Consider the following 22,825-nt stretch of genomic DNA (forward strand, 5'->3'; position numbering starts at 1 on the left):
CCTCCACAACTAGACTGAAGAACAAAAAGACAGCAACTTGTCTGTTCCCCTTCCCCCAATTCCCCAGTGCTGTTCCCATCCCCCAATTCCCCAATAAAAATCTTTAAAAAAAACCCCAAAAACATTAAGACAGAATTCAAAAAGAATAGGCAAAGTATTTGAACAGATAGTTCACCAAAAAAGATATATGGATAGTATATAAGTACCTAAATAGATGTTAAACATCAGTCACTAGGGAAATGCAAGTTAAATGTAGATTAAAACCATGATGAGCTGCTCCCACACGCCTACTAGAATGTCTAAAATTGAAAAATTGATCACACCAGGTGTTAGCATGTGGAGTACCTGGGACTCTCACACACTGCTGAAGGGACTGTAAAATGGTGTAACCACATTGGAAAATAGTTTGGGAGTTTCTTTAAAAGCAAAACATATTACTACCATATGACCCAGCCATTTGACTCCTAAGTATCTACCAAAGATAAATTAAAGCATATATCTACACAAAGACTTATACACAACTGTTCACAACAGCTCTGTTTGCAATAGTGTAAAGCTGGAAACAAATCAAGTGTCCAGGAGGTGAATCGTGGTGTGTCTATATCATACAATACTGTTCAGCAACAGAAAGGAATGAACTATTGATATGTGCAAAAGATTGAATGAACCTCAAAATAATTATGCTGAGTGAAAGAAGCCATTCAAAAAAGAGTATATACAATATGATTCCATTTACTATGATTCCAAACACTAATAAAAAGAAAGTTGGAGAGGTTATGTTACTATCAGACAAGGTAGACTTCAGAGAAAAGGAAAACACCATGAACAAAGAAAGGTGCTACATAATGATACATGGATCAATTCACCAAGAAAACATAACAACCCTAAATTTATATGCACCTAACAACAGAGCTTTAAACTACATGGAGCAAAAGTTACTAGGATAAATTAATTATTTAGATAAGTTACATTTAAAATGATTCTATTTATGTAAATTGTACAAGATGTATACTAATCTACAGAAATGAGATCAATGGTTGTGTATGTACAAGAAGGTAGAATTACCAAGGGACACAAGGAAACATTCGGGGGTGATGGATATGTTCATTATCTTTATTGTAGTGGTTTCTTGTGTATATACATATTTTAAAATTTATTAAATTATATACTTTAAATTAAAAAAAGTATATACAATATGATTCCATTTATGGAAAATTACTTCCCGTAGCTCTTATTCTGTACTCCCTTCATGGAAATTGACATTTATTAGGTTTGTCCATGTTTATTCACACAAATTTGTTTTTGCTTTGTAGTTTTCTTTAAAGGGAAAAGCAGCTAATAAAGCTGGGTCCTTTTAATAATAGATTAACATATTTAATTAAATATATTACGTTTGGATTCCAAATCCCGTGTCTTATTCTAATTACTGATTTATTGTGCTTTGGAAAAGTCATTTATCGTTCCTTTTTTTCTACGAAGGTAAAATCCATTCTTGAAAAGAATGAAGAAGAGCTCTCACAAGCAGTGAAGTGTCGTGATGCAGCCCTGAGAGAGAGTCAGAAGTTGAAAGGGGACCTCGAGGCTTTGGAGGACAGGGAGAACAAGAAGGCAAGGCATCGGTCCTTTCTGAAAGTCTATTACTGGGGCGTGGTGCTTAGGAAATCTTTCCTAATCCATAGTCATTTCTTGTTACCTTTACTAAGAATGAGGATTGATCAGAGGAAGATTTTTTCCTAAAGAAATGATCTCTTCCTTAAATATACATAATTTAACTCCCAATATTTTTTCAACTGCCTGTGTTAAACTAATCAAAAGTCCTAATTTTTTCTGTGGAAAGACATCTGAGCTTGGTAATAACCTGCCTACTTACGCTTTATTAACGTGATATTAAGTGCAATGTATTCATGTTAAACTAAATCACTAAATGCTTTCTACCTAATAGTGTGTGTGCTTAGTGAAAACAGGTCACATCTCAAACTTCTTGAGAGCAGGTGCTAGATTTTGTCTCTCTGAAGCGGGCTGTGAGTTATATCATTCTTTAGCAGCCTCCACTTTCTCTGACGGTCTTCATTCCTGAGATGATTCTGATGGGTTTCAGAGGTGCGCTCCTCTTCTGCCCCCATCATAAGATAGCTGAGCAGGGCCAGAGCGGGCTAGCCTGGGACCACCTCTAGACCCAAGACACTGCTGATCCTCATGTTTCCAGTTACTGTATGTGCTGCGGCATGACGATAGTTGGGAAGCACTGCCGAGTTCTCCATAGGATCCATGGGATCTGGGGTCTAGTTTTCTTTTTCTCAAAGTCACAATCACTTAAGGAACAAAAGTAAAATATACTTTAATTATTGCTCTTAGCATTTTACCATGCCTGGTTTCCCTACTGTATCCAAGAAGTAAGGGGACTCACCAGCAGCAGAGTAACCAGAAAAAAATCAAATAACTTTGTCTGGTTTCATTTCCTGTTAGGTGGGAAACTTTCAGCGACAGTTGGCAGAAGCTAAAGAAGACAACTGCAAAGTTACAATCATGTTGGAGAATGTGCTGGCTTCTCACAGTAAGATGCAAGGTGCTCTGGAAAAAGTACAAACAGAGCTTGGGCGGAGGGATTCAGAGATCGCAGGCCTCAAGAAAGAAAGGTACTGGAGTTCATTTTTCTGTCTTTGTACTTGTATTTTTCTGCTGCGCTATAGTAAGGACCCATGTGCAGTAAGGAAACCAAGTCATTTGATATTGCATCATTTGTGAAAATCTAGTAAAATGGTGTTTAAAGAACTAGTTTAAAGTTAGGGAAAATCTGGAATTAAAAATTAACATGATTTCCAAAAATTCTAATTTCTCATATTTTATAGTGATACAAAGGAGCATGTATTCTAGAAATTCATATCATATACTGTTTATTTCACCCTTGCTGTTTTCTACACCATTTAAACCTATCCTTGAGTCTACAAAATAGTAATTGTCAAGATAATTGAAGCTAAGTGCCTATATTAGTTTGAATTAATTATCTATTTATTAGTGTCCTATTTAAATATTAATAGTTATTTTGGATGAATCATTCTGAGAACTACTTCTAGCCATGTTTTGTAAATATTCAAATGTTTCAAAAATTATATAGTTTTCCTTTTTGGCCAATGAACAAATGATCTGAGTTTAATAAGGCCTCTAAAATATATTGTAATGTGTATATTAGTGGTGCATATTGCCTCTATGAGAGAACAAGTGAATTTTATATTCTTCCTTGTGCTTGTCTTTATTTTTTTTACATATTATGAATGTTTATTCTAAATTTTAAAAATTCAAGGGGATGGTACTAAAAATATTGTTTACCATTCACAATAAAATTCTAGATAGCTGTCGTATTTATTATAGATGCAAAAACCTCAACATCAAGTCAATTCATGTAGAGGTGATATATTTTTGTACTTCCAGTATATACTTATAAAATACATATATAATAAAATTACCAGCCTGTAAGTTAGTAATTGACATGTATTGATAGTTTAATGTATCAAGCCAAATTGAATCATAGATGGGACAAGTTTTTAATCCATAGGAGCCTTAATTTCTTAACCTAAAGCTACTAATTGTCACCTGCCAACTCTCAGATACTCTTAGCATCCACAGCCTACTCCTATGTATGCTGTTTGAGCTTCTTGGAAGAAGAGTGCCCTGTAACTTCCAATGGTATCATTCCTGCATGGTTCTTTTTTGTGGTCACTCTTTCTGTGCTTTCCATTTCTAGGGCTCTACATCAACAGAGGGTGCAGAAGTTGGAAGCGGAAGTGGACCAGTGGCAAGCCAGAATGCTCGTTGTGGATGCCCAGCACAACTCCGAGGTAGAGGCCAGGTTTTCATAGAGGATAACGTTCATATTTTTGGTTTTATTGGGATATTGATATTCTGGAAAAATGGAGTAAAACAATCAGGTAAATTTCCTTTTCATTCAAGTTTGAGTTTTGGACAGTGACATATTTACAAATGGGAAAAGGGCTGCAGTCTTACAGGGAGTCATTTATTGGGAAGCCAGGCGAAAATTATGCCAGTTCTCTTTGTCTTATATGGTTCACATTTTTTTTTCATTTATTAATGCATAAATGATTGCAGAAATTAAAGGGCTTGGAGAATAACTTACAACCTCAGTCAGAGTGTTCCCTCTACTAATAAGGAGACACATACTCACGTGTGTGCTCACAAGTGTATGCACACAGGAATATGTATCTATGCCTATGTATCTATACATAATACACATGGATAGTTTATATAAATAAGCTTTTTCTGGAAGGATATACAAGGAATAGTTGCCAGTGCTTATCTCTCTAGGCAATGAGACCAGAGTTCATAGGATCAGGAAGGGTAATTTAATTACTTTAAAATTTTTTATATTAGGATAAATTAAGTTGGCTCTGTTTTCCAAAGCTCTCTAGTGATCATTGGGGCACACCCTTCCCATTGCCTTCTAAGAGTCTCCAAAGCAATGTCCGTAGTTAAGTTCGCACATACTCGTGTATATTCCAGGCATCTGGAATCTCTGGTTGTGATTCCAACTAATTATTGTTTCAGTGACACTTGATGATACAGGGTCAGGAGTAAATAAACAGTGTTATGGACTTCTTGCATCTGTTACAGTGGAATTAAAAACCCTCTTTTCTCTTTCAGATGGAGCCTCTACAAAAATCACTAGATATGGCTAGAGAAGACAACAGGAAACTGGCTATGAGCCTGGAGCAGGCTCTCCAGACAAATAGCCATCTGCAAACAAAGCTTGACCATGTCCAAGAGAAACTGGAAAACAAAGAACTTGAACGACAGAATTTGGAAACCTTCAAGTAAGGGCAGTCTAGTCACAGTGAAATTAGGGAAGAGCCTCTGGGGGAGTAAGTGTGGCTCATTCACATAAACCAACTCAGCCCTTTTCTCCTACTTTGAACTAGCACTCCCAGCAGATTGACCTTAAGGAACCAAGCATAGCTGAGCAGCAGCAGCTACGACCTGGCTGGGTGGGGTATGCTCATGTTCAGCTCTCCCCTCATCTAGTATCAAGCTTCTGCACATGAAAGTTAAACCAAGATTTAAAGAATATTGGTCAGAAGGGACACTTGAATATTTCTGCCAAGCCTTTTCTTTTAAAAGCTTTTGTGTCCTTTACAAGCATGACTGGGGAAAAGGAATACCAGGAACCTGGATGGGTTATTCCCACCCAGGAGTGGGATGACTTCGTCTAAGCAGTGCTAAACCATTCAAATTGTTTTCAGTTTTGACCTGAGATTAGTTAGGTCAAACCCATCAAGTTCAGGTCAAGCCACTAAAGTTTTGTCTTCAACTATATCTAGGTAAATATGAATTAGATATTAGTGACATTCCGTGAAAATTTATACCCAAGGGAAATGCAGTGTACACATACATCTTTATTCCTTTCAGGTAGTGAACATATTGACAGGTACAAAGAAGGCATTTTTCAGATTTGTGATCTGTGCAAATTTATATTCTGGTGAGATGTTGTTGGCTCAAGACTATTCCTCATTGGTTAAAACAAGAGTATGTGTTTCACTCTTTTGGTTGGATCTCTTTAGATTGAATGATCTTTTTGAAATGCTAAAGGTAATGCTTTTATTAGTTCTGTTAATGAGCTCCAGATCAGTGAGGCTCACCTGGTGGTGACTGATCTGCTTCTCATTTGTAAATCACACACCTTTTGGAAAGTTGCACATTCCCCTCCACATCTTTCTTACCTTCTAAGATGATTTCTAAAGGTGATTTATACTTGTCTTTTTTAAAACAGTGAACGGATGACTGAGGAATCCAAAATGCAATTAGAAATGCATGCTGAACGCATGGAAGCTCTAAAAAAGCAGTTTCAAACTGAGAGAGACACTGCAAAGAAAGCAGCACAACGGGAAATGGCTGAGGTATGAAGTCAAATGACAAAAAAAGTCTCTCTCTAGCTGAATGCCTTCTAAGAGGAGAACCAGCTAAGGGCTGCAGCTATTCTTTGGCTCTTCTAATCCCTCTTGACCAGCAAGCCAGATGTAGTCAAGCCATCTCTGTGCTGTTTGTAAACTGACACACACAGAAAACCAGTTTCTGATACACAGTTCTCTGCCCAGCGAAGAGAGCCTTGATGAGAGCTTTTCCATTGGAGAGTGATAACTGAGTGGGAGAGAGTGATAGCTTCCATCAGGCATTTACCTTCTCCTGAGAGGCACATATAAAAGCAGAAGAAGCTACATGGTCCATGCTCTGGGATGTGCTAAATGACCCTTGTTTAATTGTGATCTCCACTCTTTACATGAGATAAATAGGGAAAACATCAGAGGACCTTCCTTGGATAGCTAGAGGCTGTGTACAATTTTGAAGGAATTTAAAGTTAGGGAAAGTTTGTTTTAGGCTGATTGGGTGATAAGAGACTGGGAAGCTGGGATTGAGACTGACAGAGATGGGACACCCAATGTAAGAGGACAAGCAAAGCTTAGTTACAAAAATGAATAGGACATGCGAGCAAATGAAAAAGATTCGCCTCTCTTGATAAGAGCAGAGACTTTGGGAAATGTCTGAGAAAGAATGGCTAGCATGGATGGGACCAGAGTTGGCCTTGGATATGAACTATTAGGCAAAAGCAAAGCATGATAAGTGTCTGAGAAGCGGGTAGGTGGATGGAGGTAATGATACAAGCATGTTTTAGGAAGCCTGGTCTGACAGCTGTGGAGAGAAACTGGAGATGTGGAGGCTCAAGAGAACTAGAACAGTTGCTTCAGGTTGTAGATGATTAGGCCAAACAAAGTAGTTCTGTTGAAAATTGAGAACAAGTAAATCAAAAAGCCATTTTAATAGACATATCAGACAAACACTAAATGTTGTATCATGAGCAAAGGGGAGAGAGGGAGTAAAATAATTCTAAGACTTGGGGTATCTGGTCTGTATTTTGCCAAATTTGGTGCATTTAACGATTGCAATTTACAGAGATTATTCACAAAATTAAATTCAACTAGTTGTATAGTGCTGTGTAAGTTGCAAAGCATTATATAAATATTAAAAATGTTATAAAAGGGCTGGCCGAGTGGTGCGTTGGTTAAGAGCTGGCATGGGATGCCAGAGGGCCCCGGTTCGGATCCCACATATGAGCGCCAGTGACACTGCCCTCTACAGCTAAGATGCTGAACAACAGCTCAACCTGGAGCTGTGCTGCCATGAGTTGCTGGCGACGGCGTAGGCTGCAGCCCCTGTGGCAGTGGGTTGCCATGGGCTACCGTGTGTAGCCAGCAGCCAGCGGGAGCGGCCAGCAACCGCCATAAGTGGCCGTCCAGAAGCCGGCGACTGATCAGCCTCTCCCGAGAAGAGCGCAATGATGGTACCAACTTGGGCCAGTGAAGCAACATCCTCCACAGCTAGACTGAAGAACAAAAGGACAGCAACTTGTCTGTTCCCCTTCCCCCAATTACCCAATTAAAAAAAAATGTTATAAAAACCATTGTCACCCCAATAAATTTTAATTAAAAAAAAAACATGTTATAAAAAGAAAATTCTGTTGCAAACAAAAAGGTACACTGAAATTAATGGTACCTTTAATCAGAGATGGTTGTTCAAAATACTTCAATTTAAATCCTTTTAACAAGGCTCAGTGAAAATTGTGAGCTTGTGAGACCAGGAGAACACAGAGTGACATCAGTGAGCAGTTAGCAGCAGGGGTGGGCTGGAGTGCACTGCTTAAGAGCCCCAGCTCTGCCTCTTACTAGCAACGTGCTGATTTACTATCTGTGCAAATGGCTTAAGAGTCAGTTTCCTTCATCACAAAATGGAAATCATAACTACTTTCCAGGTTTGTTTTGAAGGTTAATTGGAAAATACACGTAAAGTAATTATCACATTGCCTGAACATAAGAAGTACAAAGCAAGTGATAGTTGTTAGGGCTTAGATAGTTTTAGACAAAGCTGTGATTGAGGTATTGGTGGAAAATCTAACAGTTAGTTAGTTGGAGGGTTATAAAAGTCTAATACTGTGGCATGAAGTTAGGATCTGAAGCAATGGGCTAGTGTAGAGAGAAAAGGTACGAAGAATTGACTTCTCTCTTTGATGTTAAACACTACTAGCCGTAGAGAACCCCACCTTCCATCTCCTCCCTTCTCAGCTGCCTCTTCTTAAAAATCCAGTGACACTGATTTAAGAGCACATGAGGAGGAGAGGAACTCTGTAAAATGATTTAAGTGATGTTAAAAGGTAGACTCTTAAAATGTTTAATATGCCTCAGTTTAGCTGAACAAAAATTGATTTGAATCAGGAGCATCCAGTCTAACAGATAAAAAGGAGGGCCAAGGAGCTGTATGAAATGATAGACTTTCCTAGGCAGACGGGAGTGGTAACGAGGAAATTATACTAGGCAAAAAGCAGCTGGTTATTGCAAGGTTACTTCTTTTAGGGGATGTTGGGGGTGTGTTAGGTGGATGACCTAACTAGTGTTGATCAGATGATTCCTGATGTGTTTAACTTTCCATTTCCGGGAGAGCCAAAACTGTAATTGAGTCTTGGTTTGGTAACCACCAATCTGTTTTCTGTATCTATGACTTTTTGTTTGTTTTAGTTTGTTACCTTTTTGCTTCATATTTCACATGAGTGAAATCATGGTTTTTTTCCTTTTCTGTCTGACTTATCTCACTTAGCTTAATAACCTCAAGATACATTTATGTTGTCTCAAATGGAAACATTTCATCTTTTTTATGGCCAAATAGTATTCCATTGTCTATATGTACCACCTCTTCTCTTTATCCATTCATCCATTGATGGACATTTAGGTTGTTTCCATATCTTGGCTATTGTAAATAATGCAGTGAACGTAGGGATATCGCATTGTGGTTTTGACTTGCATTTCCCTAATACTTAGTGATGCTGCATCTTTTCATATGCCTTTGGCCATCTGTTATGTCTTAGAAAAATGTCTGTTCAGATCCGCTGCCCATTTTTTCATTGGATTTCGTTTTTATTGAGTTATATTCTTTATATACTTTGGATATTAACCCCTTATCGAATGTATCATTTTGCAAATAATTCCTCAAGTTTGGTTGGTTACTTTTTTGTTTTGCTGATGGTTTCCTTTGTTATGCAGAAGCTTTTTCATTTGATGTAGTCCCATTTGCTTATTGTTGTTTGTTTCCCTTGCCTTTGGAGTCAAAATCACAAAAACACCACCAAGACCGAGGTCCAGAAGCTTAGTGCCTGTGTTTTCTTCTATGTATTTTATTGTTTCAGGTCTTACATTCAAATCTTTAAGCCATTTTGAGTTAATTTTCATGTATGGTGTAAGGTATGGAACAATCATTTTAGTTTTCTTTCCTACTTTTCATACACAGCTATTTCCTTTCACCCTTATTTCTAAGTAGTTTTAATTACATATGTTGATTAGAATTCTTAATTCCTAGTGAAAACTAAGAAGCAAGCAATTGTGGTCTGTTACACTAGCATTCTGTGAATTGGCAAATTTACAAATATAATTCATAGTTTTTAGAAGTATATTTTCCTCATAGTAAATGTTCCAATGTGGCACAAAACATGTTTACTAACAGACCTGAATATTTTTAGTTCCTCTGTAAAAGGGAGCAAAATGTGGACATAAACCTGTTTTCAGTAGTTGATGTTTCAGTATTGATCTCAATGTAATTGTAAGGTTTCAAGTTACCAAAAAAGATTTTGGAAACTTTTAAGTAGGCATACCATAAAGAATGAATTATTGTTAAGAAGTTCATTTACAAACTTTTACATCTATTTAATTCACTTGTTCTTAACAATTACAGTTAGATTACTCATGAAAATTTCATGAGACATTGAACAGCAGCTAACCATCTTTCTTGCTGACAAATTCGGTATAAGATAACATGAGCTAATTTGACATTTAGTAAACGTAGGTAGAATAAAAGTATATTTAAATCTGAAAGACATGCCTGTTTTAATTAAACAAACTTAAACTAGCCTTTATTTACCAAAGATTATCCTAGGTCCCATGAACTTGAAAAACATTTGGGTTAGTTTCTATATTTCTGAGAGTATATTTGATTTATATAAGTGCTTATTTTTCTTTAAGCCAATTAAATAGAGCTCTTTACAAACTAATTTTGTCAATACCACCCAGAGCTAGAATAAAAGTCACACATTTATAATATACGTACATAAACACAATCAGAGATAAGTTTTCATTTAAAAATTTTAGCTATGAGAGGTAAATACAAGCTAACTAGTTTATAAAAGAACAGCTGGATCCAAATTGTGTTTTTGGCAGATGGAATAAGTTAAAGTTACCTGCTCAGAGAGCTAAAGCTTGTTACTAATTTGTGAAAGACACTTTTAAGATTTTTCTTAGGCCCAGTTTCAAAATAGTCTTTAATTTTTTTTTTTTTGTTTTTGTTTCTCCTTCTGATAAGAATTACCTTGGTTCCTGGAAAAGACCAGGTAGAATGTTTATATCTCTCAAGGCACAAAGAATGCAAGTCCCACCCTGAGAGACTTTTGTTTCTTAAGTCCAGACCTTTTCCAGTATCTGCAAGCCTTTTGAGATGAATACGGAGATGTATTGGGATAGGTAAAAAGGATAGGTGGACTTTGAATTGTGTCTAGAACTGTGTTTCTGTTCTTGTAAAGATTAAATTTGTAAAACAAGCACAGTTATTTAATTTCTCAAAGAATTGGGTTGCAACCTGATATGGCGACTGATCCATCCAACTACATTATCTTCAATTTGCTGCTTAATATCAGGGAGAAGATAGTCAACAAAGATGGAAATCAAAAGATTTCTATGTTCTAGATTTACAGCTATGTATCTTTGGAATGTTTTAGTAAATCCTTCCACAAAGGTCTTCAGAATGTTTTTTCTTTCCCTCTGGTTACATAGTTTAATTTTAGCTTAGAGGAGAAGGCCTAAAAAAACGTTCCTATCAGGTTCCAATTCAGACCATAGATCTACTTTAAAAAACAACAACAAAAAAAAAACAAACTTTCAAATATCTTGCCAAAATCAGGCAGGACAAACAGTAAATATTCCTGGCAGTATTGAACAACCCCATAGAAACAGGAGATGTACCCAAAGAGGGTACAAAAGATACCACTCTCCCAAAATCCAGAGCCACTCCCAAAGACAACCAAAAGAAAAGACTTAGACAATTCCTCTGAGAGCTGGCTAGTTGGTAGGACCCTGGCAGCAAATGGGGTACAACCCCCATTTCTGCCTGGCCATATATTTGGGGGCCCCAACCTGATGGTTGCCAAGTCAAGTTCTCAGGACACAAAACCTTGTCAGACAGACAGACAGACAAGGAGGCAATAGCTATCCCTGGGTGAGAAACGATTAACAACCAATGGATACCTGAAAGCAAATTCATAAGTCACCATTCAAAGATCTAATGCTTACAAATGTTTTTTGCCTGCCTGCCTGCCAATCTGAAATTTGGAAAGATGGGACATTGTGAACGTTTACCCTCTTCTTTCAACCAGGCCCCACAGGTAGAGATATGAGAAAGCTGACTTTGCTAAGAATTCTCACCCTTTGCCAGCTTCTGCCAGTTTCCCCAGGATCCTGTCCATAGGCTCTGGAGTTAGTGGGATTGTCCCAGAGGGTCTCATCCTAGTCATTAGAAACGAGAGGAGGAAAAATAATTTTCCTTCTACCCTTTATGGTGCTAGGTTGAGACCCCTTTTTCTCTAGGGCACCTTGTAAATGGATAACCTTATCTAGGTTACAAGGTCTCCACTGTGGCCACTGGAATTCAAGATTATCTTTGGTAGGATTAACCTGCTTATTCAGTCATAAACAAAATTTTATTCACCCAAGGCCTCCCATCGGACCCCAGTCCAGCTTAAATCAGACCTAGTCCGAACCTAGACCCAGTCTGGTTTTTAAGTCAGACCCAGTCCAACTTTGGCCAGTTTCCAGATGGAGTCCAGAAAAATAAATGCTCAAATCAAGTCTGAAAGCTCATAAGGCCAAAGCTGCAGAGCTAGGATCTGAGAGGGACTTACCTGTGACCTCCAGATGCATCAAAACAGCAGGCAGCTCATGGGGCACCTTTGCCTGGTTGTTCATTGCTCCTGGAGGCTACTAGGGGTTTCCTTTGGTTCCCTCTTCTGATAACAGAACTGTTAAAAGATAAAGTAAGGCATATGAAAAAATCTTAAAAACTGATTTGAGCAAAAATTGATTTGAATCGGGGCAGCATCCAATCTAGCAGACAGAAAGGAGCCCCAGGGAGCTAATGTATAAAATGAGGCTTTTCTAGGCAGAGAGAGTGAAGAAGGAAGTTAAACTAGGCAAAAAAGCAGATTGGTTATTGCAAAGTTACTTCCCTTTAGGGGATAGTAGGTGTAGATCAGGCAGATTACCCAAGTAGCGTTGATCAGGTTATTCCTTATTGACTGGTTTAAGAATCCATTTCTTGGAAAGTAGACCTGTAATTAAGTCTCAGTTTGGTGACGTAGTGCTTAGCTAAGTTACTCAATTTTGGGCCTATTTTCTTGTTTTTAACTGTAATCACTATGCTATTTTTCTACTAGGCAAGTTTATTAAAATCTTTAAAAATAAAAGCCAGTATTATAAAAAATGCATGCAATGATAGTAACTGACAAATATTTATATAAACTATAATTTATTTTCACTTCTCTAGACATGAGGTCACAAGTGACAGGAAGAGAAAAGCTTCAAGCATAGTAATGATCACTGAGCAGTTACTGGGTGTCAGGCTCTACATTCTCTGTCTACTGTAACTGTTATATGAATCTATGAGGTAGACTAGTCACACAGTTTTCCAACGATGAACCTGAGTCCTAGGGAAGTTAATTATCCAAAATTACTTGGCTCGTAAGTGGTGAAGCTAAGATTTGAACTTTGTGACTCCAACGCCACGCTCTTAAAAAAGCAAATGATGAACTTATATTTACATTGTTTATCTGTTCTAAGAAAGATTGTGTTCTTTCTTTTTAACACTATAGAGTACTGCTCCACAAATCTACTTAATCAGACATTATTTGCCTCATTTACCCTCCCTTTTAAAAGAAAGGGTCTAAAGAGAACAAAATACCGGGACAAAGCTGAACACCCACTTTCTCTTACTGAGGGGAAGGTAAAAATGTTCTAATTTTGCCTTCGTGTCCCACAGCTGAAGAAAGCCCTTGATGAAGCCAACTTCAGATCAGTGGAAGTATCCCGGACCAACCGAGAGCTGCGACAGAAACTCACCGAGCTGGAAAAGCTGGTGAACAGTAGCAGGGAGAAAATAAAGAACCAGAAGTCCCAAATTAAGCTCCACTTGTCGGCTAAAGCAAATAATGCTCAGAATATAGAGAGGATGAAGGTTGTATGAGAAACCCTAAGTCTCCCCTCACTTCCTTAGTATCTGATGCGGCTCCAGGCAGGCAGCGGGATCCAGGGAATGGTTTCAAGGCACTCACAGCCCCATGTGTGCTGAGAATTATAGCTACACGCGGGAAGTGGGAAGATTGCCTTGGGGGGCAGGGGGCTATCTCTTTCTCCAGCCAAGATACTGCTGTGTAAACGTTTGGTTTCTCATTAGCTGCCAGTGTCCCTGTCTGGCTCCCCATCAGTCCCTTCTATGGTGACAGTACAGGACTTTGCTCTTTTGGGGTCAGTGGCTGGACGGGAAGGCGAGCCCAGCAGGAGCGGATAACTGGGTCTTCTGTGGGCTTCTTTCTTTCATCTTAAAGGCAAAAACAACAAGCCACTTGTTCCATTGATCACCTTTCTATGTTATTTCCACATCTATTTTCAGCAAATAGAAACAGAATTGAGGCAAATGGAGCTGATTAAGGATCAATATCAGAAAAAAAACTATGAACAGGTATATGGTTTCCACAAACTCTATGATGTTTCCCATTCACATAAAATCCCACACTTGGGACATCTCACCACCTGTCTCCCTCTTTTGCCCCACCAGTCACTGAGTATCCAGAAGTTTGTATCTGAGATGACCAACCTACAGAAAGAGATGCAACTCCTGGCCAAGAGCCAGTATGATACCTCAGCACGGAACAAACAGCAAGAGCTGCGACTCGAGGCAGAGCGGAAAATAAGGCAGGAACTAGAATACCGGTGCCGGGTAAAGGCTTATGATTCACCTCAGAGATTATCAGCAAACTGCATACGCCAAACCCAGCATTAGGGCACCTGGATTTTCTAGATTCTGTATTAACAAGTTGTCCCTGTTCGCTAAGCTCTTAGAATCATAGCAGCTAGGAAGAAGCCTGAACAGGGCATGTGTTCTCCATTTTCAAACTAATAAAAACGATACTCATTCTTAAAGCTAAAACTCACATATGCAAAATACTAGTTACTAAAGTAAGACTTCTAAACTGAATTTTATAGCTCTTCAGGAACTTGATACCCCTCTGTTCTTCCCTTAGCTCAGATGCACCTGTTGCTGTTACAGGACTTTGAGCTAGTCCCAACTTAAGCATAACATTGTGTAACTGAAAAGGGACTTCAAGAGATCATCAAGCTTTTTCTTATTGCCATAACATTAAGAATCCAGCTTTTTTTTTAATTTTTCAATTACAGTTGACATTCAATATTATATTCATTCCAGGTGTGCATCATACTGGTTAGACATTTATATACCTCACAAACTGATCACCCTGATAAATCTAGTACCCATCTGACACCACACATAGTTATTACAATATTATTGACTATATTCCCTATGCTGTACTTTACATCCTTGTTACTATTTTGTAACTGCCTACTTGTTCTTAATCCATTCATCTGTTTCACTTAGCCCCCTAGCCATCAGGCAAATATCAGTTTGTTCTTTGTATCTGTTTCTGTTTTGATTTTTCATTTATTTTGTTTTTTTAGACTCCACATATAAGTGAAATCATATGGTTTTTGTCTTTCTCTGTCTGACTTATTTCACTTAGTATAATATCCTCTAGGTCCATCCATGCTCTTGCAAATGGTAAGATTTCATTCTTTTTTATGGCCAAGTAATATTCCCTTGTCTATTAGCATCTTCTTTATCTAATTGTCTATTGACAGACACTTAAATTGATTCCATATCATAGCTACCGTATATGTAATGTCCTTTGTCTCTTGTTATAGCTGTTGCTTTAAGGTCTATTTTGTATGATATAAGTATTACTACCCCAGCTTTTTTTTCCTCATTTCCATTTGCGTGAAATATCTTTTTCCATCTCTTTCAGTCTGTGTGTCTTTCGATCTGAAGTGGGTCTCTTGTAGGGAGTATAGGTATGGGTCTTGTTTTCTTCTCCATTCAGCCACCCTATGTCTTTTAATTGGAGGATTTAATCCATTTACATTTAAAGTAATTATTGATAAATATGTAGTTATTGCCATTTTTTAATTCATTTTTTTAATTTATTTTTCCTTCTTCTTAAAGAAGTCCCTTTAACTTATAATACTGGTTTGGTGGTGATGAACTCCTTTAGTTTTTCTTGTCTGGAAGATCATCAAGCTCTTGTTTTCCAACAGAGATCCTCTGCTATGAAAAGCATCCCTCCAATTTCTGGAAAAAGATGTTAATCATTTTTTTTCTCAGGAGAATCCATAAATCAAAATCTGTAACTATATATATATATATATATATATATATATATATATACATACTGTAGGTTAAACTGAAAATAAGTTTCTATCTTGTTTTTAGGTAGTACCTGAAATTAGTACCCAGTCACACTTTCATAATTTAGTTGGCCATTTATTACAAATATTGAAATTTTTGTTCACTATGGTACATTGGGAGTTTGTAAAAATCTTTGTATCATGTTTTCAGGAATTGGAAGAAACAGTCAGACACCTGAAGAAATGTAAAGAGACAACAGAGAATAAACTGAAAGAAGCCAGTGTGGAATCCGAACAGGTAGGCCAGGGCCATGGACACTGAGACTTACACAGGTTTCCTCAGACACGACCACCTTGAACCACAAAAGTCAGTGTAAAATTCTTCATTAACAGTTGTCAGGAGTACAACAGGCAAGAACCAGTAACTTACTAAGTATAGTCTCACTTTAAAGAGGAAATCATTTTTAGATGAAGATTCTGTGTCCTGACGAGAGATATTAGAATGCTGAAATATTGATTAAACCTGAAGTCCAAGTCCCTCCCACCTAATAGAAGAAGGGAAGACCAGCATGTGAGTGGATTTTAATGCATTATTGTTTAACATGAATTAATGAAAGTGGGAGCTCTTTATTCAATCAATAACTAGAAGTGTAAAATCGGCCCTATAATTTATGAATATCCTTTCCCTGTTCTAATATTTCAAATTAGCTTTTTCAAAAGTACTTAAAATCAAACATTTTTAGAGCTGGAAAGGATCTTAGAAATCATGAGTCTACAATAACCACCTCTCATTTTCCAGATAAGAAAACAGAGTCTTAAGCTTTCGGTATCACAATGATATTGCTATCAGTTGGTCATGATTTCTCCCTTTTATAGCTATTAAATGACATGACAATATGGCTGTCAAAATGGTATATTAGAAAGAATATGGATTGTGCAAGCCTGAGTCTGAATGCCAACTGTAACACTTACTGTGCCCTTAAGGAAGTTACATTTACTTTAACTCATCAGTTACCACATCCATAAAAGTCAGGAAGTTAATGCATACCACTCTGTTATTCTGATAGATGGCTCAGAGTAAGTTTCAATAAATGTTAACTGCCTTCTCATTCGCCATACAAGAGGAGATATGATGTACAATGCCATTTCAAGCATCTTTCCCTCCACTCCTGGAAAAAGTGCTGGAGAAAGGTGGGGTTGGGTTTGCTTTGGTTTTGGGGGGGTGGGAGTGTCGCTGCCATCAGGGTGCACAAACAGACCTGGAAAATATTTTGGCTTTGTAGCTTTCTAAAAGTTAAATGACTAGGGGAACTCTATTTTCTTATCTCACTCTTTTGTACCTACACTGTGACCTGGCTAATATAGGACAAGTACATGGTAGCATATTGTTTACTGAGGATCTACTAAATGGCAGGTGCCAGGTGATGGGGATATGATGTCCTCTTAGATGTCAGATTCAAAAGTGAAAAGGCTATCCATGACACAAGTCATTTTACTTATTATTCTAGTAGGATATGTTCTGGAGCTGCTTTGAAGGAATATTCATATAAAATAAAAATCTGCTGGCTCTACCTTCAAAATACTAGTCTCCCAAAGTACTTAGAAAAGTGCCGGTATATATGCACTCAATAAATATTTGTCAAATACATAATATTGATTCCTGTTCTTCTTCAAAGACAAACTATCAGAGGGACTGTTTTCAAGTCTAACAAAGATAACTTGGAAGTTTGTGCTTATGAGCTAAAATATAAATTTTTATGATAAAGGAAAAAGAATACAACTTACATTAAGCTGATCCAGTTTTCTACTAATTCATTCTATTACTTTCTATTACTATTACTACAAAGCACAACAGGAGAATCTAACCTTTACAGGTTAAGGACTTTGGAGAAGTAGAGAATAGAACTCAGAAATTCAAAATATGGTTTGAACTGCATATTCATCTTCAGTGCCATTTTGTATTTTCATTCTTATATTATTTTTTTCCTGGGTCCTCTCTTACATTAGTTTACACCCAAGAAATATTAATAAATGCATAAAAAGCAGCAGGCCTGCACACTTTCTTTAACTCTACATTCAGAAATTATTTTCACATCTATCTGTAGGATGTGTATTGTGCAAACAGGATGCAAGGACCTTACAGTCAGAATTTGAGTCTTTTCATATGTAGGTAAAAAGTCTCTAGAACTAATATACAAAAAAACTTAAAACTGTTTGTTGTAACTTTTAATGATAATAACATTTATATGTTCAGATAACAGCTAACCTGGAAGAAGCTCACCGCTGGTTCAAGTGCAGGTTCGATGGCCTACAGCTTGAACTGACCAAAAACCGGTTGCAGAGGCTTCCCCGGGAAAACAGGTGGCGGGGAGAGGTAGGGCGTTTAGACATGGCTGTCTTCCACAATTCTGGGTTTGTTTCTTCTCAGATTTCTACTTTTAGAAGTTCTTCATCCAGCTACTCTCTTTAGTAATCCTTAGATTTCTTTAAACTATTGCTAGGAAACCAATAAACTAATTTTGTTCTTAAAAGCTCCACCTCTCCCAAACTGTCTAGGTTAGAACCACCAACTTGATGAATAAATGGTATTCATAAAGACAAAATAGGTCCTCAGCTCTGCAGTTAGTTTTTAACAGTGGTAGGTGTGATTTCTTTCCAACAGGACCAAGATAAAAGGCAAGACATCATGTCCAAGGAGTCTGTTCTACATCGTTGGGAGAGTAAACAGAATCTTAGAATTGTTCCCAAGAAGTGTCGTTCTGAACTAGAGAGAAAGTGATGTCCTTGACAGAGGAGCATCTTCATTTATAGCTACACCACCATGATTCACTGAGCCCAGCAACTAGGGCTCTCCTGTGTCCACTCATCAGAACGTGAAATATTTGATGTGGGCTAAAGATTTTGGACCTGAGTTTATCCTTCTGTGAACTCTGATGTCAATACAGAGCCACCCCATCTTTTTGTCCCTTTCCCCATTTACCTCCCAATAAATTTATATTAATTTGTTGTAGGATAGGAGATCCTATTGCACAATACTGGCTATTTTTCTAAGCACATTTGATCAAAAAGCATTTAGTGTGGTACTAGATGATATGGCAGCTAAGTGATGTAATACTTGGTTTCAATTAAATGTTTAGAGGCAAGTTTATTGGCGTGTGTCCACTCCTGTGTAGCCGTCTTTCAGAAGTGAGAGACTCACTGGCAGGATTATAAAAGTTTAAGCACTAACAACAAGTTGTCATTGATCAGTGGACAAGTTTTAAGTCAGCTCTGATGGCTGTTTGTTACCATACCTTCAGAACAGTCAATCTATTGTCCCATCTATTGGAAAGATGGGAACAATTTATTCCTTGTGCCCCCTTTTGGTCTTTATATTATACATTAGGACAGTAGCTCTGTTGAAGCATTTAGGAATGAACAAACATCAAACAACAATTTTGTTAATCCAGGTACAATAGAAGTGCTAGCACTGGCGTGGACACCTCTCTAATTAGAGAAAGATAATTCATGGCTATTTTATTACCCATAATTACTTTGGCTAAGGAATTTAAACTTGCTTGTTGTATCTCCAAGACTTGGGCTATGTATTTATTTGGTCAGTTGAAGTGAGAGAACACATTTTTTATGATCTCAAGTTGTCTAACTCCTGTGTGATTTATCCCTTTGGACTTTTTATAAGGAGGTATAGTCAGTCAAGGGTTTGGGAGAGTCATAATCTTGAAGCAGCATAACTATGAGCCCCACGGAACATGCCAGACCATTAACCTTGCTCCTGGGTTGGCAGTGAAACACTTGGTCCTAAATTCTACAGTTACTGCTCAAGAGAGATGATCAACCTTAATGGGTTGTAAATATATCATCCCTGAGTGTTGTCTTGACAGTCACAGTTACTTCCAAGAATATTTATCCTCCTTGTCCACAACAAGGACATTTTTCTTCACTTACTTATTGTCCTCAAAGGGTATCATTATTGGTAAAAGGAAAAGTAAATTCTGCACAAAACCACATTCTCAGCAGAACTTGAGGCAGACAATGTCAAATCTTCAAAATAAGTAAAAGTAGAAAAATCACCAAATCCCAGTGCATGCTCTCTCACACTTCTGCCCCACCTCACCACACCTCACCTCACAACAAGGATGTGTAGCAGACAAAAGCAGACAAAAAGAAATGAAAATAAAGAGCTGGAAAGACAGAAAAAGGAAGCTAATGAAGGGGTCTAAGAAGAATAAGTTACAAGGGAGAACAGATTCAGGTAAAAATAAGAGTCATTGAAATGACAGGAAAACCATCAAGAAAATGAAATCAAAGAATTTTAAAAGGTCAGAGAATAAGTAATGGAGGATAGGCAAAGAAGGAATAATATATTCATGTTGTTGGAGCCCCTGGGGAAGAAAAATAAAGTAGAACAGAGGTAATATTTAAAATTGTATTCCCAGAACACTTTCCAAAAATAGAAAAAATATATATCTGACTCTGCATGTTGAAAGGACTCACCAGGTACCTGGGAAAAACCAAATGATCAACTTTGAGACATATTCTAATAAAACAGATTTTAAAGGCCTATAAAATATTCTCAAGGTCTACAGGTAAAAGGATCATGTAACTTAAAGGCAAAAGAGACTGACATCGGACATTTAAAAACCAACACACTATACCAAGGGGTGGGGGGCAAGAGTGATGTTACTTAAGGGTACAAACTTGCAATAAGTAGTAAATAAGCCATAGAGATATAATGCAGAGTATAATGAATATAGACAACAATATTGTACTACAATCATCAAACTTGTAAAAGCCTTAAATTTAATTATCCAACCACTAAAAAAGGATATTTATGCAAGGTAATAGGTAATAAATGTCACTACAATAGCAATCATATTACAATTTATAAATATACTAAGTTAAAATGTATACCTTACATTTACACAGCTATATGACAAATATATTCAGTTTTTAAAAACCCAACACACTAATCAAGGTGATAATGGAATAAGCAGTGTGGTAGGCAGAATCCTAAGGTAGGCCCCAAGATTTCCCACCCTCTGATGTACACGTCTGCATCATCCCTGGCTCTGTCAAAATTAGGAATTTTACCCCCATGATTAGATTATATATCATGGTTGACGTTAAGGAAGGGAGACTATCCTGGTGAGCCTGACCTAATCGCGTAAATTCTTTAAAAGCCATTTCCCCTAGTTGGTTGCAGAAGGGGGAAGTCAGAGATTTGAAGCACAGGAAGAGTTCCTGTGCTCTCACTGGCTTCAAGATGGCAGAGGCCAAATGGCAAGGAATGCAGGTGACCTCCAGGAACTGAGAGAAGCCGCTGGCTGAAAGCCAGCAAGAAATGAAGACCTCAGTCCTAAAACTTCAAGGAACTGAATTCTGACAACCAGAATGAACTTGGAAGCAGATCTTCCTCAGACCTCCAGAAAAGAGTTCAGCTCTGCCAACACCTTGAATTCATCCTGTGAAATCCTGAGTAACACTGTTTGCCCTGGCCTGGTGATTCCTTGAGACTTCATTCCACCCAGCTTACGTGCCTGGCCCAAGCCACTTCCAGCAGTTTTTCCACACAAGCAGCCTGCTTCAGCTCATGCTGCAGACATTTCTGAAATCTCTCCAAGTCCACAAACCCCAAACAAGCAGTGGCTGGCCTCAGGGTGCCCTGTAATAAGTGGCCTCAAGCCTGGTACAAACAAAGATTGCATTGAGATCCATCAGTTGGCCTCAAGCTGCAGCCAGTGTTGGCTTGGAATGTAGCTTCAAGTAAGTGACCACAAACCTGGTCGCTGGCCTCAGGTCACATTGTGTTTCTACCAAAGGGTCCCAAGCCTGGCACTAGTGGCAGCCAGCCGCAGTTTGCAACATAGCCGCTCCAATCACCTCCAAGCCCAGCACAAGCAGCAATCAACCACAGATCACTTTGTAGCTCCCCCCAGTCAGTCCAAGATGGGCACAATCACAAATGGTGGCTGACCTTGGCCTGCACTGGAGCCCCTCCCTGAAGCTTCAGAATCATTATACCCACTGGCCAGCTTCAGACCACACCAGAGCACCACCCAACCAGGTCCACAAATAACACACCCAAAGGGTGGACTTGGCTAGCACCATATCCCTGCTAAAGAGATTCCTCCTCTGAGTTCAGCCCCAGCACAGCTTGTCTGCTGTAGTCATGGCCATCCCTCACAGCCTGAGGGTCAGTCCCACCCATTGATGTCCCAGTGAGGCTCAAGTGCAGTAGGAGGGCACACTCTACCCACATAAGTGACACTTCTGGAGCACCCAGCTCAGCTGAATAGGGAGACTGCGCCACTGGGCCTCACAGGTTACCTAATACATAAAAACAAACACAGGGAGTCAACCAAAATGAGAAGACAAAGAAATATGTCCCAAATAAAAGAACAGGACAAAACTCCAGAAAAGGAATTGAATGAAATGGAGACAAGTAATCTACCAGATGCAGATTTCAAAACACTTGTTAAAAGGATACTCAGTGAGCTTAGGGGAAGAATAGATGAACTCAATAAAGAGATAGAAACCATAAAGAAGAACCATTCACAAATAAAGAACACAACTGAAATGAAGAATATATTAGAAGGAATCAATAGATTAGATAAAGCAGAGAATCAAATCAGCAATCTGGAAGACAAGCTAGTGGAAAAAAAAAACAATTAGAACAGCAAAGTGAAAGAAATTTTTTAAATGAGGATACTTTAAGGGACCTCTGGTACATACCAACATTCGCATCATAGGGGTACCAGAGGAAGAGAGAGAGCAAGGCATTGAAAATCTGAAGAAATAATGACTGAAAACTTCCCTAATCTGAAGAAGGAAATAGACATACAAGTCCAGTAAGTACAGAATGTCCCAAACAAACAAGATGAACCCAAAGAGGCCCACACCAAGACACAACATAAATAAAATGACAAAGGTTAAAGACAAAAAGATAATCTTAAAAGTAGCAAAAGTTATGTACAAGGAAGCTCCCATAAGACTATCAGCTGATTTTTCAACAGAAACTTTGTAGGCCAGAAGGCAGTGACACAAAATATTTGAAGTGATAAAGAGCAAAGACCTACAACCAAGATTACCCAGCAAGGCTATCACTTAGAATCACAGGACAGATAAAGAACTTCCCAGACAAGAAAAAGCTAAAGGAGTTCATCACCATTAGGAAATATAAAGGGACTTCTTTAAGTAGAAAAGATAAAAAATATGAATAAGAAAATAGAAAAAAATTCTCACTTGCAAAGGCAAATGCTTAG

General features: G+C 38.0%; 1 protein-coding gene across 6 annotated transcripts in view; it reads left to right on the top strand.

The window, feature by feature from the left end:
* CCDC150 (coiled-coil domain containing 150) overlaps positions 1-18,597 on the top strand; it is a 62,025-nt gene extending 43,428 nt beyond the window's left edge. For 4 of the 6 annotated variants that reach the window (XM_019635594.1, XM_019635597.1, XM_019635596.1 and 1 more), the window contains 11 exons: positions 1,480-1,608; positions 2,467-2,636; positions 3,743-3,836; positions 4,657-4,826; positions 5,780-5,906; positions 13,129-13,323; positions 13,759-13,827; positions 13,924-14,085; positions 15,775-15,861; positions 17,818-17,937; positions 18,226-18,597. In XM_019635594.1, coding sequence (XP_019491139.1) covers positions 1,480-1,608; positions 2,467-2,636; positions 3,743-3,836; positions 4,657-4,826; positions 5,780-5,906; positions 13,129-13,323; positions 13,759-13,827; positions 13,924-14,085; positions 15,775-15,861; positions 17,818-17,937; positions 18,226-18,342 — 1,440 coding nt within the window. In that variant the 3' untranslated portion in view covers positions 18,343-18,597. Of the gene's footprint in view, positions 1-1,479; positions 1,609-2,466; positions 2,637-3,742; positions 3,837-4,656; positions 4,827-5,779; positions 5,907-13,128; positions 13,324-13,758; positions 13,828-13,923; positions 14,086-15,774; positions 15,862-16,630; positions 17,506-17,817; positions 17,938-18,225 lie in introns of those variants that run through there. The other 2 variants (XM_019635598.1, XM_019635599.1) reach the window with 2 other exon arrangements.
* The last annotated feature ends 4,228 nt before the right edge of the window (positions 18,598-22,825 follow it).

Source organism: Hipposideros armiger, unplaced genomic scaffold, assembly GCF_001890085.2.
Source record: "Hipposideros armiger isolate ML-2016 unplaced genomic scaffold, ASM189008v1 scaffold_23, whole genome shotgun sequence".
Classification (NCBI taxonomy): domain Eukaryota; kingdom Metazoa; phylum Chordata; class Mammalia; order Chiroptera; family Hipposideridae; genus Hipposideros; species Hipposideros armiger.